The sequence below is a fragment of the Ornithodoros turicata genome, chromosome 3, assembly GCF_037126465.1.
Source record: "Ornithodoros turicata isolate Travis chromosome 3, ASM3712646v1, whole genome shotgun sequence".
Taxonomy (NCBI): Eukaryota; Metazoa; Arthropoda; class Arachnida; order Ixodida; family Argasidae; genus Ornithodoros; species Ornithodoros turicata.
The window spans coordinates 49,468,818-49,484,969 of NC_088203.1; the positions used below are offsets into that span (position 1 = coordinate 49,468,818).

Sequence of the window (16,152 nt, forward strand, 5' to 3'; positions counted from 1 at the left end):
AAAGCAGAAGCGCTAGCTGACACTCTTACTGGCACAGGAAGTACCAACACTGAACAGTTTAAATTACTGTTGTACATTGGACATGAAGAGTGATTGAATTCCGGAAATGCTGTCTGTTACACATAACAAACAAATAGAGACCGTGAAAAAGGGAACTGTGATGGAAGGACATGTAGGGTGTGTCTGAGCCGGTGCAAAGAGAACCAGTAACACAATTACCAGTACCGTGAAATATATGTAGATCACAGGGACCTGTTGTTATTGGTAATGCAGTTTTTCCACCTTGTACTGCGGCGCACAAGTACATCGATCTGTCTGAAACGCGGCTATGCTAAGGACAGTCACCACCTGGCTGATTGACATTTGTATCGTCTGTGCTAAATCATGGGTATCATTATGATGTGACTGCAGATGTATGACAGATCACGTGATCTGAGAACACAGGCATGCTCATTTTTTTGCAAGATTTCCTGGCAAATCTGACATGCTATGCATTGTTGACAGCTGTCATGACACTCTCAGCTGACAACGACACTCCAGCTTTACACTGGTGTGATCAGTGCACTTGTTGTGCAGTCTCATCCCAATAAACCATAGACGTCTAGGAGATGTCCACCTGATATCCAAAATTGGATGTTTGGATATCCCATGGATTATTGCAGAGAGCCCGTAGGCGTCGCATGTATGTCCTGGCGACTATGGTTTTTCCCACTTTTTCCACATTCCACGGACGTCAGCTTCGGGATATTTGGATATTCACAGGATGTTCTCAAATCTTCACATATTGCTATAAATGTGTTCTTCCAGAAATGTGCTATATACTATGCAGTTGGGTGCCACACAGTCTCATAAGATATGTAAAATGTGTAGATATGTTTTATTACAAGGCTACATTATGGTTGGGTTTTTGGCACCATAGGTGTATTGTAGTGTGGTAAATGGCAGCCCATAGGCCTTTCCGCGATAATCCAAGACGAATGCAGATCCGCGCAGTAATAAATGAGCTTTCGCCTTTCACCATATGAAACGCAGGCTTCCTTTTTGGCCCCTCCACCGCGTACGCGGATTTCAAGATATACCAGAACGAGCATATACTGAAATACAAATTGTTGGAGTACGTTCATCAAATGTAACGTGGCGTGTGACGTTGGCAACGGTGACAAGGTGTTTGCAGTTAGCCTGTGAGTCTGCAAACGACGTCAGCGTGTACCTGTGAACGTTCCTGACACCCCATCCTGGCAAATATCGTGTTTTAGCTACCGTGTTTAATGTGATCACTTGGTAAATAAGGTAGTAAACCCAAAAAGTTTCCCTCTTGTTTACTTCATGCCACTAGGGGTCACGTGCCCTAGATGTCTCTGAAAAATAACGCGCGCTTGCTCCTTTCTTTTTACATCTATGGGATGTCCCAGGGATATGGAAAGTCAGATATTTTTGAAAGTTTATGACATTTGTAGTGTCTGCGCCATAAAAACTCTAATCATCATCATCATCATGTTTTTGAAAGTCACATTGTGGACGTACAGGTAACGTCGCATAGACGTGGCGGACATATGCGACGTCTGCGACCTTTGTGGGGCGTACCTGGGATATTTCTGGTTTACTGGGATACGCTGCAAGGCAAATCTTGAAGAATGGAAAAACACGTTCCTGTATAATCAGGTCACAAGATTTATTATATACATCTGCATTCACATTCACATTGCAACCATGCCTCTATTTATCATGAATGTCCCAATCCCTGTAATTTCGTTCTGTTGTGTCTGTCTTCAATGCGTTCTAAATAGCTGAGTTCGAGCAATAAGTAGAATAGTAGAAATTGTAGTAATACTGCATGAACCAAACCAATGGCCACTTCTAATATACACTTCACTTCACCGTACTTTCAATTATGTTGCAACTTCGTTCTCCTTACACCAGTAGAGGTACGTGCAAAGTGCCCACGGTTCTTTTGACATGTCCCGTATATTACCTGATAGGAACAGGTACTCCCATTTCGTACTAGCTCACCTCTGCCTTGACTCACACTCCACCCCTAAATGCACACCAGTGAATGAAGGATGAACGCAATATGGGCATACTACCGTCACAAAATTCTCATGTGATTAAGACAGTTGTTATCATCATCATTACAAATGATTCTAATGTGTATGAATCTCATTCAAAAGCCCACAAGAAAGAGTGCCTAGATGCTGTTATAATGCAAGACACCACGGCACTCATTTACATTTGGAAAGATTGAATCTTCCTTCCTTCACGTCACCAGGAGAATGTGGCGCCTCAAGCGTACTAGTTTTACTGCTTAACCGGCACAAAATGCCTGTGACATATGATACACCTTCTTATTTAGTTTGTTTCAGGAAAGCAGTTCTTCAATGCAATGCGTGAAGAAAACTAATTGTCGTACAGATACATGGCTGGAACGTGACTAACCCTGCTTAAATGCATGAAAAACATGCCTTTGTGAGAGTAGAAACCATTGCTTCAGGAATATTGTGGTTGTGTGTAGGAATTTTTCCTTTATTCTAAAGAGGAGTTTCGCACTACCTCTGCCTCTGTTTGTTTTTGTAACCCTGCCACCTCCCACTTTTTTTTTTGTAATGCACCCATATGGGTACATAAAGTTCAATAAAGTGTAATGAAACAACTATGCCCCTCATGTGTGCCAACATAGATGTGTTTGCCCAAAATCTGTGAAACTGCTGTTGCTGTTGGGTGCTGTTAACTTGCAAACCCCCCCCTCCCCATACGAGAATACACCAGCTGAAGACATCGCATGTTCATCCCGACCAACTACCGCTCCAGCAATTGCAACAGAAGGGGGCGTACAGAGACAGAGAGGGTGCCGCCGCAGGCGCAGGAGGGTACCACCTCCTGTGGCAAACCGCATCCTTGAAGTACAAGAGCGGTTGGGAGAAGACGTGGCACAGCTCTGTGAGTTAGTCATATTAATTGGCATAGTTCTGGTCTTGATATTTTATTAACATTACTTAACACTACTTCATCCATACCGCTACAATGTTGAAGATAATTCCTTCGCTTCCTTAATAACTGGGTTCATACACATTCCCTATACCTGTCATGTACTAACGGCAGGCCTGTTTTGTACAGCTCCTGGCACCACTGATCGGCCCCATGACTGAGTTTGTTACACTCATGCTGAACAGAGAGAGGAACAGGGACATGGAAGCATAATGTAAGTTCAGCTTTGTTGTCGTGCTAAGATCATCTAACGGCACAACATGCTTTAGCTCGTTTAGTCTTGTGAGGACACACATCAATGGCAAGGTAAATAACTTTGCTTTCAGGCAACTTACTAAAGATGAACGGTCACTTAAGTTAAATTTAACACTTTATTCACTAAACTACGTCACAAGCTAAAGTCTGCAAAAAAGAATTTAGCGCCAATTTGAAGTTCTGTCAAGCCTTGATCTCGGATAAAGTTAACCTGCGTTGGTGAAACCGGGCTGAAGTTTGCAAGTCTAAGCCTTTTTAATGCGTACTAGGAACTACTGCCCTCCAATGGTGGATACTAACCTTGAGAGTGATCTTGAAAAGAATTAAACTGGCAGTATGAGGCTGTACATAATAAAATGCTTTCAACTGAATTCTTGAAGTGGGTATTGCAAATGCATAGCTATGTATGTGTCTAGTATTAATACTTGAAACTCACTCAGTACCAAAGACAGTATTTGACAGTACTTGACGACTCAGTACTTGAAACAGTACCAAACTACGCAACGGGGACCTGCCAAGAATGTGTCACGATGGTCAGAAGGCAGATACATGATTTGGATGAGGCGCCCTTTATGTTTTTTTGTGTGTTAAAACTTAAAAGTATCTGTCCACAATTCTATTGCGTATGCGCATTGCCTGAGATGTTGAAGTGTCACGGCTGGGATTATCGGCAGCTCGAAAATAGTCCTCGTCAGATTCCTCATGGTCACTGTCATTCATTTTCTACAGTCATCATGTCAGGCTCTGCAGTTGGCATAGGCAAATTGTACGAGTGACATATGTTGTGCAGAATGGCACATGCAGTAATGATGTTACAGTTCCTGTCTGGTTCTCCTAGTGTAGAGTGTGGTAACGCTGCAAGCACCTGAAGCGCATCTTCAACACTCCAAAACACTGTTCGATCCGAACTCTGGTGCTGCTGTGAGCCTTGTTGAATGCTTCCTCTTTGTCTATTCTAGGAGACCGAATAGGAGTCATGAGCCAGGGCTCACCGAGGTCCCCTGTAAAGCATATACAAAGTAACATGTTAACTTCGTTCTGTGATACTCAACCTTTAACCAAATTTTTGAAACCAAACTATTTTCATTGTACTGATCTTTTCAACAAGTTTCGTGTTTTTTAAAGACAGTTTCTTCCTTAAAGGGGTTGCGACAGGTCATTCCAGGTTATTTGACATAATCGTAAAAGACAGTTCTTTGCACCGATGTCAACCTGCGTTGAAAGTTTCACGTAGTATTCTAACGTGCAGTGCAATGCATTCATGATGTAATGAACCACATGTGTGAAAGTGTCCCAGCCCCTTTGAGCTGATCCTGTAACAAACATTCGTGTCTTTAAAACCAGATTTTGTATGCCAAACGGTCCAATGTGCATTACTGGTATCCTTACTTTCTTCGGTGTTGCTCAAGTATGTTGAAGCGTGTTTATTCTGTTATTAAAGCATCTTTAAGTGTTTTCATCCCACGTTTGCAAGTTATCACCACATTCATTTACTGTTTGTATCACAATTTCGTTATTCTTTCACAGTCAAATAAACAGTGTATATTCTTCTACTGTGCATCATCTTGCAGTGTGAGCTTGAAATTACCTAGTAGCCACTCCCCCTCTGCAAAAAGTACTGAGGCCCTCTGTCGTATCCTGCACAAGCTCCAGATGGCAGCATCGTGGCAGCTTCCTGGGTATCTTGCATTAATGTGGAGTATCCGTCGACTTGCATCGCAGATCTGTTCATATATAGAAGTCTTTGTAGCACTGCTCGAACGTCTTTAAACATGCTTCTTGAAAGTACACACTGTAATTGATTTCATATTTACCTACCCCTAGAACGTTCAATGCATGATACCCCTTATGGCAGTAATAGTTGCCATCAATGAAGCGTGGATCTGCCGTGCTTGGTGCGATGATTGAGACTGCCGTCCCACCTACTGCGCCTGCATGAAAGGTAGCGCTATGAATATGCGGTACAATGTGGTTGCATGGTGTTCATGCACATATGTTACATACCAAGACAACCAGGCAGGCCTTTTATATCTTAGAAGCCACGCTTCACAGCCATCTTTTCTTTAGGGGTTGAAGTAAATCGCAAGTAGCTGGGAGCCAGGTTTTTTATGATAGCCATGCTGACCGCATGAATGGCCTCTGAAACCGGTCGCTTTGTCGTTGCGAAATACTCCTCACGAGCGATGTTGTCGAGAAAGGCGCCGGTTCCATAGAATCGCAGTGCCATCAGAACCCTCTGTTCCACAGAAAGCGTGGTTGAACGCCACTGCTGCGCTGTAAATGAAATACATTTTCTGTCAACGCGGGTTTACTACATTCAGAGCCCAGCAAGTTGCGCGAAACCTATCCCCGATGTTCTGTCCTCCCCCTTCTACCCCCTAACGATAGTGCGAATTAATGCGAGGTCCGGCACAGAGGAGGAAACAAAGTAAACTATTACAGAATCCCGCTGGCCGCACAAAGAAGACAATTTCGTCATTGAATGGAGTAGAAGAAGAAGAGGAGGCCAATCTCCGCTCACGGCCATCTATAATTCGCTACACATGTAATTATATACGCGTATATGCAATCACATTTCGCTACATTATTTATACTGCATTACCTATTGATTGGTGGTTAGGTGATACAACGACTACAACTTCTAATACAGCTGCGTAATACATAAAACAGAAAGGTAATACGTACGTCGTTTCAAGTCTTCCGAAACTGCGTTGCAGACTTCTCGAGTTGGATTTTTGAGAGCCGGAAGTGCGCAACGAACTGATCATCTGACAGGGCTGTGAATGCGTCAGTATGTGGACGAAACACGCGAACCACATCATCTTCACCGATGCCCACATCTGCGAAATATGCATAGAGGTCCGCCATGTTTGGGGTCTCGCGACTCTTACTCACGACGAATGACGCTAAGGTTTCCGTCGTCTGTCACTCTCACCCCGATCACGGTAACCGAGGAGCGCAGCGACGGTGTGAAAGTAGCCAGCAACGCCGCTCTAGCTGCACGTGACGACGAGTGTCACGCGGACGCTCCGATGCTCTGGCAACGGTGCCGAGCAGCGCTCACCTGCGAACACCAGCAACGTGCCCCAGACTTGAAAGCGTAAAAACACACTGCTGACAGGCCCAAGCGATCGAAAGGCTATCTTGATCGCTGCAATTCACCACACAGGCCGCACGACAAACGATAAACAAGCGATGGTCCGTGGAGGTGCAGTTATACGCGACGACCGAACACTGACAAAAGTACAACGATCGCCTTCACGACAATACGTACTCCTGCCTCTTCAATAACTTGGCAAACGCGCTCTTTGTACGTTGTTTCAGCGATCATATTAACAAACACAAAGGCAGGCTTAACCGCCGGCTACCCACACACCATCCCGCGACCACCTGTAGCAGTGCCAGCGCCGCCTGGACTTTTCTTTATCAACCTCATAGCAAAAAGGAAAAATAAAGCGGGCATCTTCCTCTTCGCGGCCCTTCCGTCGTCTGCTAATTTCTCCCTCCCCTCAACCATCCCGTGACAATGTGAATAATGCGCATGCATTGTGGTCAAGCTTCAGAGCCGGAGAGATAACGTGATCAACTTAAACCAGACGCCACTAAACCAGTGGCTAAGTGCGACTGGTGAATACGGTCAAGTGAGGTGAACATGCATTGCGCGCTGCTACAAATTTCACGCACTGACTTGGTTTTCTATGCTTGGTATAGCGCTTCACGAGAGTGCAAGATTTCACATAGCGCGTAGCAATCATGTTTGTGCAGTAGGAAATGACAGCCACATCATCATTATCCACAATATTAGAGCACGCATGAAAATACGGTTTGTTTTTCTTCGTTGCTATTGGTAGGCGGTCCGCCCTTAGGTCTAAGTTAGGTAGGCCCGCGTCTAAGTGAGGAAAACGGTTACCTGTAAAAAGATTAGCTTACATCTCTTAAAAAGGCATGCCACAAACAAGATATGCATTCCAAGATGAAGACAGAAGAGCAGCAAAGCTGTCTCAACGAGAGTGATGTCAGCGCCGGGTATTGTGGGACGGAATTTTCCAACATTGACAAGTATTACGCCGATAGGGATGCAAGAGGTGATAGTGATGAAAAGCGACGTGCAGAGATGACCAACCCAGTAGACAAACTCACTGAGGCCCATAAGTTTCAACATCTCCTGCAATTCAGAAAGAGAACACCGCACCAACGATTATATTTTGCGCTATGGTTATTAGTTCTACACTGTCAGAAGTGAAGCTCATCACATAGCACGCTGAAGGCCAACCGCTGCAGAGAATGGCGCCGCTATATTTTCTGTTTTTAGAAGTTCGGATGGCCTACGCCATTCTTTTTCGCAATTTGTGAAGAGCGCCGAAAATGGTTGGAACTTGGTGCTGCTCTGCTATCTTCTTTGAGCTGTGGTTAATCTTATGCACGAACTGCATCCTGCCCTCCCTTTTTCTTCGTTATTTTTTCTTTCTTCCACCTTTTTGAATATAGCCTCGGCGACGACCGTTAGCAATGGTGTGGGGTAACCTTCTCTCCTCAGTTTTCAAGCGTGTGCAAGCAAGCTCGTGTTTACCATGTGGGTACAGGACCTTCTCATAGAGGATGATGTGGCGCTCATCGCTATACCTCTTTACTAACCCAGAGCGGGTCGAACGGTGGAGAAGCACTTGTTATCTTGATTTCGTGCTGTACCTCCAGCACATGTTGAAGATATATATAGACGGTTGATATAGATATATATCAGTTGATAGCCAGGCTGTGCCTCTTTCGCAAAATTTATCGCAACTCGCGATCGTCTCCTAGTAATTGCTAACTACATTTCATCTTGTCTGGACCACGTCCATAAGATTAAGCTACACCACCCTTTGTAACACCACTTCCTTTCTGAAATCATTCTTTCATAAAGCGCAATTAGTGATTGGAATCTATTGCCTGGACGTGTTGCTTGTACACACGACCCCCTGCTGGTTTTAAGGCTGCCCTCCTGCCATCCAGGGCTTCAGGTTCATCATGCTCTTCCCATGGTACACATGGCCTTTTTCCCTTATCAACTTGATATTTCCTTTTTCACTTTTTGCAATACTTTTGTTATGCGTTTCTATTGTACTTTTCTCATGTGCTTATCTCGACTACGTTATTTAATACTCCTAGGGGTCTTTACCGTATTTAAATAAATAAATAAATACGTAATGTTGGGTTCTTTCTATGATAGGTCCGAGAACTGTGGCTTATGTTCTTCCGACTTTTCATACGTGAACCTAAGTCCTTTGCCCTTTGTGTGAAACAACTATAGGATGTGTTTGATGTTTCCATTAGGTGGGTATTCTGTGTGCAAAAAAAAGAATTAGGAAACATACCGGAAGGTAACGTCCGCTTGGAGCCTTTTCAAGACGATGTGACCCTAACAGCAAAATCAAAGCCTGTAAAATTTTGCACCTATGCCGCAATGAAGAAATCGAAAATCCTAGAGATCACAAGCGGGATAGGAAAACCAGCCCCAGAGCATGCCAGCATGACCACCTTCAAGCAGAGGGTACGAGCTCTTGTAGATAATGTTGATCAGAAGTGCCAGAACGAGCGTGAAACAGGTAACAGATGAGTGACACGCACAGTAGGCAGGGCATCTCACTCTGTACAAAGCAGGTCATTTGATGCTGACTTCAAAGGCCACATATAAAAAAAAAACAAATAAAGCTCCCATCATAATGAAAAACTCTCTCGAAGTAGAGGGCTCAAATGCACGAAACGACCGTAAGGACGCAGTGAAGAAATGCAAGAAATGCAAGGAGGCCAGGCTTTGGAAAACACACTGAAAGGGAAAAAAAGGACTTGCTGTAACCATTCTACACTGTAAGAACTCACAAAGAAGAAGGCCCGTTTAGAGTTAGTAACTGAAAGTAACACCAGTAAAAAAAGCTTGGGCACCTTCCTACTACAGCACCTGAACTACCTCAACATCATGATCCTTCTGAAGTCTGCAACGCCACTCCAGTAATACAATACTTAGAGAAAGAAAGTATGAAACCGCTTCAGAATCTCATATTGGAAAGCGTAAAAGCTGCCACATATCATAAAGGACTGATTATTTTCTAAAACTTTGCTGGAGTCGCAGCTCCTACCTTTATGGAATTACTAAATTAATATCTAGGGTCAATGACTGTGAGGGAAAATGGATCCAACTACGTGCGGAACAAGGGCTGCCCAATTGGATCTAGGGTATCTCCAGCCATGTGCCGCATAGCAATGGGATAATTCGATACAGAACAAAGAAAACCCCGGGACAACATGGGAGTGGACGTTACCTTCCGGTATGTCGATTTCTCCCTTTCCACATAGAAGCCCCACTTTATGAAGCCAAAACAGATGCATATTTTGGGTTACATATCGCCTAGTATTTCCACTTGCAATTGCTCAAAGTGAACGTTACGTTCGGATGTGTTGATGATTCTTTTTTTTTTTCACACTGAAGATCCACCTGATGAACATATCAGACAGATCGAAGCTGTGTCCATTTCATAGCTGCTTCATACATGAACAAAGAAGAAGTTATTAGAACGAAACCAACAATACATGTAAAGTAGTAGTGTATCAGCTCAAGTATCCGGAAACTCACACAGTCGCCTGGACGCCATTAATTAGCAATTAGAGCAATTTGGAACCCCCCACAACAATTAGGATCATTCAGGGAGTCATTACACTAATTGGGGAACATCTAAGACGTGTCCAGACGACTGTGTGAGTTTCCGGATACTTGAGCTGATAAAAAATAAAAAAATAGGTAGAAAATAAAATAAAAAGATAGAACTAGAGTGGAGAGAAACAATTTATTCGAAAATCAACGATGGGGTGACGAAGAAACGGCTCCGGGGTTACCAGCGCTTGTTGACGTCGGGTAGTTGCAGAGATCGACGACAGGTGGCCACTTAGGTGCAAGGCATCACACCAGATGGCGCCACCATCATAGCTCTAGACGAGAAAGACAGAGAACAAGATACTAGCGGCAGGTAAAAATGGCAGCACTGCTAAACAAGTCTAGGCATGCGAGAGAAAAGGTCGAACCGCTACAGCTAAACAGAAAATGGTACACATCGGGGGAAAAGGCTTACGGGGGCGATCGCTTAGGCCTAACCACAACACTATGCAGCTAACACAAGGTGGGAACCACTGGGCACACATCGCTAAACATGCGTCAACATGAACAAAAGGCTTGCTCACCGCAAAACAAGCCTAAACATGCGAGAAAAGGCTTAACACGACCGCGGTCAAATCACTCGTCAAACATACGAGAAAAGGAGCGCGTCAAATCACTCACCTTTTCCCCCGCGGCGACTTCCAGGCAGAAACTGAGCGAGCGCGGGGAACACACATCTGCTCTCTACGACAGCCAGAGAGAAACTGACTGAGGCGACGCGCAGCGGCAGCTATGGATGCGCGCGCGCCCTCTGCTCCACCCGTCCGCGCATGCGCGCGCGCGCTCCTAGCGCCCTCTGTGCCGCCCGCGGGTGTTTTCGGTTTCGGCTCTCCGCTGCGCGCGCGCGCACTCCTAGCGGCGACGGGTGGCTTCTGAGTTTCGGTTTCACTCTCGTTTCTTTGCGCGCGCGCGTTTATCTGTATAAAGGCAGCGTCCAACTTTAGCCAACTTTAGCCAGGCAAAGTCCAACTGTAGCCAACTTTAGCCTGGATAATCTGTATTGGGAACGCTGTTCCGATGTAGAGGACGACGACGACAACGTGTAAATAAAAGCGATGCATTTCTCTTCTCTCAGTCTCAGTCTCTTCTTTCTCTTCGTGCAACGTGTACGCACGCAACATGTCTTCCCCCGAACCTTTTCGTTTCCGTCATCCTTTTCGCTGTATCTTAAGCGGCCCCTCCATGTGCGGCAAATCTACTTTCGTTGCTAACGTGCTGAGGAACCTGAACGACATGGTGAACAAGCCTCCGTCACAAATATTCTACGTGCAGAAATATGCTTCGCCGAGCATGCAGGACAAATTCGGGGACTCCGTAAAATTTACCAAGGAGCTACCGCGAGAGTGGGACACGTCTCACGCTACGCTGATCGTCGTCGACGATCACATGACCGACGCTGGTTCCTTGAAGGAGGTGACCGATCTTTTCATTCGGGGTTCTCACCACGCCAACGCGTCGATCTTCTTACTCGTTCAAAACATCTTTTTCGACAGTAGCCATTTTAGAACAATATCCTACAACGCCAGTTACGTCGTCCTGTGGCGCACCGTGCGCAGCGTGCACCAGATGGAACATTTCGGCCAGGAGCTATTTGGCAGAAAAAGATTGGAGTATTTTCTGGATGCATATAAACAAGCGATGTCGTCGCCCCACGCATATTTACTCGTGGATCTTCACAACTATACGCACGAGGATCACAGGTTGCGTAGCAATATCTTTCCGGGGGAACGTCAATATATCTACGCACCGAAATGAATCTCTGCCCTCACCTCACTTTACTCAAAGTACTCTCCACTCTACCCCCTCCACGCCGTCGCGACGATTTGACACGTTCGTCAACGTCCGACATGAAACACCTCTCCGAAATTTGCCTCAATGTATTGAACGGAAAGGTGACTCTAGCTCCAGATACGTTCGCGCGTTAGGAGACGCACAAATGCTTTTTATGACGGCTCGCCTATAAAAAGATTCACAAGAATCCGCAACGTTTGAAGTGCTATCTGTCTCAGCAGCGAGGACAGGGCGTTCTTTCGTCGGTGGTTCCTCTCCTGCTTTCCGCCGTGTTGAACCTTTTCGCCAATGGCCAAGAGAATTGAAGTGACCTCCTCGATCGGAAACATTCTTTCCTCGAAGGAGAGTGACGACGTCAAAGTGAAACTCATACTACAAGCACTGTATCGCATACTCAAACAGTACGGATTTGACCCCTACGACAATAAAAACAAGGCGTCCGATGCTACAAATGACTGACTATTCGCTCTTCTCTCCAGAGATGGACCAAGAGGAAGCAGAAAGGGTCGTCTCGGAATTAAAGAAGGTTCTTTCCTGGGATCGCGAGGCTTGTGTCTCCGTGTCGGGCAAGCCCATGAGACACTCCTCCGTTTACAAACTCGTCAATTATTTGTTGCAACGTAAGACGGGAAAGAAACCTTCCTGGTTCCCCAAAGTCTCGAAACTATTGCGCCTGATTTCTCTGCCCAAATCTCGCGAGCCTCAACAGCAGCAGCAGCAAGCCTCCATTGCGTGGACGACTTATGGAGGGATATGAGAAACCAGAGGGTGGTTTGGGGGGTGTGGAACGCTATAGAAAAGCGCATCACTTGAGCAAAAAGAAGGCTCTCGCTATTCTCAGAAAGCTGGATGCCTACACGCTACACCATCCGGTCAGAAGAAAGTTTAATAGGAGACGCATCATCGCGCTCAAGATCAACGACGTGTGGCAAATGGATCTCGCCGACTTTTCAAAATACAAGAGATTCAACGGTGGCTACCGCTACATTCTCGTGGCAATCGATTCCCTCTCCCGCTTTCTGCGCACACTCCCGCTAAAGACGAAGCGCCCCGCCGAAATGAAAAGGGCCATGATAAGACTTTTTCGGGGAGGTAACGTACCTACACGCATCTTTTGCGACAGAGGAGGGGAATTCTACAACAAGACCGTCAAGGAGTATCTCTCACACAAGAAGGTACACATGTATTCTACCTTCTCTCCAGTAATCAAAGCATCGCAGGCTGAACGCGTGATACGCACTTTACGCGACAGAATATTCCGCTATTTTAGAGTAACCGGAAAATACCACTTCGTTTCCGCGCTTCCCAAGATCGTGCGTGACTACAACAACACCAAACACAGGACTTTGGGCATCAGCCCATCCGAAGTCACACCCGAAAACGAATTGGAGCTGTTCAATAAGATAAATGGGAAGCCCGTCGTACCCTCCGTGAAAAAGAAGCTCAAAGTGGGGGATAAATTGAGGGTCCTACTACACAGAAAAGGTTTTCAGAAAGGTTGAGAAAGGTTCAGAAAAGGGAGTTGGTCGCCGTCTCCCGCCTGAGAGACACCTCCCCTCCCGTCGTGGACCTGGAAGATTACCGGGGTAAGGAAGTGGACGGATCTTTCTACCCGGAGGGGGTACTCGTCGTAACCCGAGACGCCAATCAGCCTTGGCCAGTAACGAAAGTGCAGAGAAAGAAGCAAGTGAACGGTCAGAGCTTCTTCTTGGTTCGCTGGTTCGGTTACGACAAAGAACACGACACTTGGGTTCCGAGCAGCGACGTGCTCAAGATTGGGAAATGACGTCAGACATCTACGTCCACCTGCTCTCGAACGCCAGCATGGAGACGTTTCCCTCGAATAAACTCAACGCCTTCACGGTAGCTTTCGATAGTCCGCTTCAGCTCTCGAATCGGTATCAAGTCGGTCTGATGGATCTCAGCATAAGTAATGATTTTTTAAATATCGGGTACGAAAGGCAAGGTGCGAAAATCGAGGTTTCTTTCGAGGACACGGTGGAAGCCGGCAGAACTTTTCGTGTCACCTCGGATCTCAAGAGGGATTTGGCAAAAGCCCTTTCGGAATTTAACGTTTCTTTCACGTACAATAAATCGCGATACGACTTCGTCTTACCCGTGGACGTGAAAGCCGTGGAATTGGACCCTCGGCTTGCACAGGCGCTCGACGCCTCGCTAGCGTCCCACGAAACAGGTCGTGCGGTGAAACCTCCCAAATTGAGCGAACGCGAAGCCACCTCCATCTTATTGGAGCATGTCGCACCCGTCGCCTTCCGGCGACGTCACTTTCAATTCGGAAACCACGTCCCTATGGAACACACTAAACAAGTATTTCCAGACGCACAAGCTGGACGCCTCGCTAGAATTCGCGGATAACGTCTACTCTCTGAAAACACTGAAAGGGTTGCACGTACCGGAACCCTTTGTCAAGTTGCTACATCTCACAGCCGTCGAGGGACGCGGAGAAACGCTACGCGTCTCTCTCCCCGTAGCGCGCCAATTTTCTTTCACGATCAAGACGAAAATTCCTCGATCTTTGCAAGTACGTCTGCCTCCCGGCTATTATGCGACACCGCAAGCACTTCTGCATGCGATTAACCTGCGCGTAGGCGAACGCGCGCGCTTCAGCTTCGACGGAACCGAACAGAAATGTAAAATTCGGCTTTCCGAGGGCACCTCCACCCTAAGACTTTCCGAGTACCTGGCCGTGCTTTTGGGCTTCGAATCGCGTACCGTGTTCACGGGGGAGGAGGAGGATGCCACGAGCTCCGTCGAGGTACTCCTCGAACCCCCGTTTCACAACATAGTCGTCTACATGGATATCGTGGAACCCGCGTACGTGAGGAGCGGGAAAAAAACGATATTAAAAATACTACCCTTTTATTATGAGAAAGACAAGCACGTCGTCACCTACACGTTAGATAACATCCAGTATTTTAACCTGTCTCAATTCGAAATTCCCTCAGTGACGATCGTTCTCGCGGACGAAACGGGAAGACGTTTGCCGTTGCGGTCCAAAGGCAGAACCAATCTAACGTTGCATTTCAAATATGTACCGTAATTCCCCCAAAATAATGCCCGTGTACACGGGACCCTTTTCCAACGAGGGGGCAGTGTGTTGAGCAACATATCCAAGTTTATCGTTCCCATCTGGCAGCAAATAAAACCGATCGCCAAGAGAACGTTGAAGCGCTTGGCGCGAAATTTGGCCGATCGCGAAGGAATATCGCGCGCAGTAAAAAAGACGGCCATAGCAACGGGGAGAGACGTGCTGGATTCCATGGAGGGCTCTGGAAATAACAACAATGGAAAGAAACGCCGCAAAAGACAACAAAAGGCGCCGACACACGACGCACCTGCAGATATCTTTGGTACGCCGTGAAGGTCACACATCCGCTGCTCGCGCTCCGTCATGACGTCAACGAAAGCAAAAATACGCAAAAAAGACGCAACGGTCACCGCATTGTCTAACGAGTGACGTGATGATATTCGAACCCCCTTCCATTCAATACGGCGTGGAAGATACTTCGTACCAACTCTTTTATCCTGTCAACGGAGTAAATAATTCCGTGATCGAATTTTCTATTCAAAATTTGCAAAGGGCACACTTGGATCTCTACGGCAGTTTCGTGTCTTTGACCGTGCGCATTGTTCGCGACGACGGGGAAGAAATGGACGAGAAAGATGTCGTTTTCCCAATAAACCACCTGTTGAGCGGCATGTTTAAGACGGTCACCATTTATGCGAACAACAAGCTCGTCAGTTCCAACGAGTTGTACGCCTACAGGAGTATTTTGGACATCGTGCTTCATTCCACGCCCATGGCTCAAGAAACAGTGCACGCGGCTGGACTTTATGTCGAGGACGACGAACATTTAAAGAACGATTACGACGTCTCGTCTCGCGGTCGGAAACAGCGTTACGAAGCGACGAAGGGTGGAAAATACTTTAACCTCGTCGGTCAGGTTAATACCGACCTGTTTCAACAGCCGCGTCTGATGGTACCTGCCGTCGAAATTCGCGTCGTTTTCCTGTTAAACAACGACGAATTTAAACTCGTGTCGGTCCCCAACGACAAGAAAACGTACAATTACGAGGTGGACATTAAAGAAATGACGTTACACTTGAAAAAGGTGAGGCTGGCACCTTCCCTGTTTTTGGAATACGAGCGGCGGCTTCAGCCCACGCCAGCCATCTACATGTTACGCGGATTGGAAACCAAGGTGCGGAGCTTGAGTGCCGGGAGCTTGGACGCTCACTTTGAAAACGTTTACCCCAAAAGGGTGCCTTCCAAATTATGCGTCGCCCTGCTGGCCACGTCCGACTTTCTCGGCGACATCCAATCGAACCCCTACAAATTCCGTCGTTACGACCTGTACATTTGATGCTCTCCGTGGACGGCCAGCAAGTGCGAGCCGAGCCGACTTTCAGAACGA

At 46.5% G+C, this 16,152-nt stretch overlaps 1 protein-coding gene across 3 annotated transcripts in view; it reads right to left on the reverse strand.

The window, feature by feature from the left end:
• Window positions 1–16,152, reverse strand: part of LOC135387031 (phospholipid-transporting ATPase ABCA1-like) — a 476,077-nt gene that overhangs the window by 340,406 nt on the left and 119,519 nt on the right. For all 3 annotated transcript variants that reach the window (XM_064616460.1, XM_064616459.1, XM_064616458.1), the window contains one exon: window positions 7,168–7,402. In XM_064616460.1, the coding sequence (XP_064472530.1) occupies window positions 7,168–7,402 (235 nt within the window). The remainder of the gene's footprint in view (window positions 1–7,167; window positions 7,403–16,152) is intronic.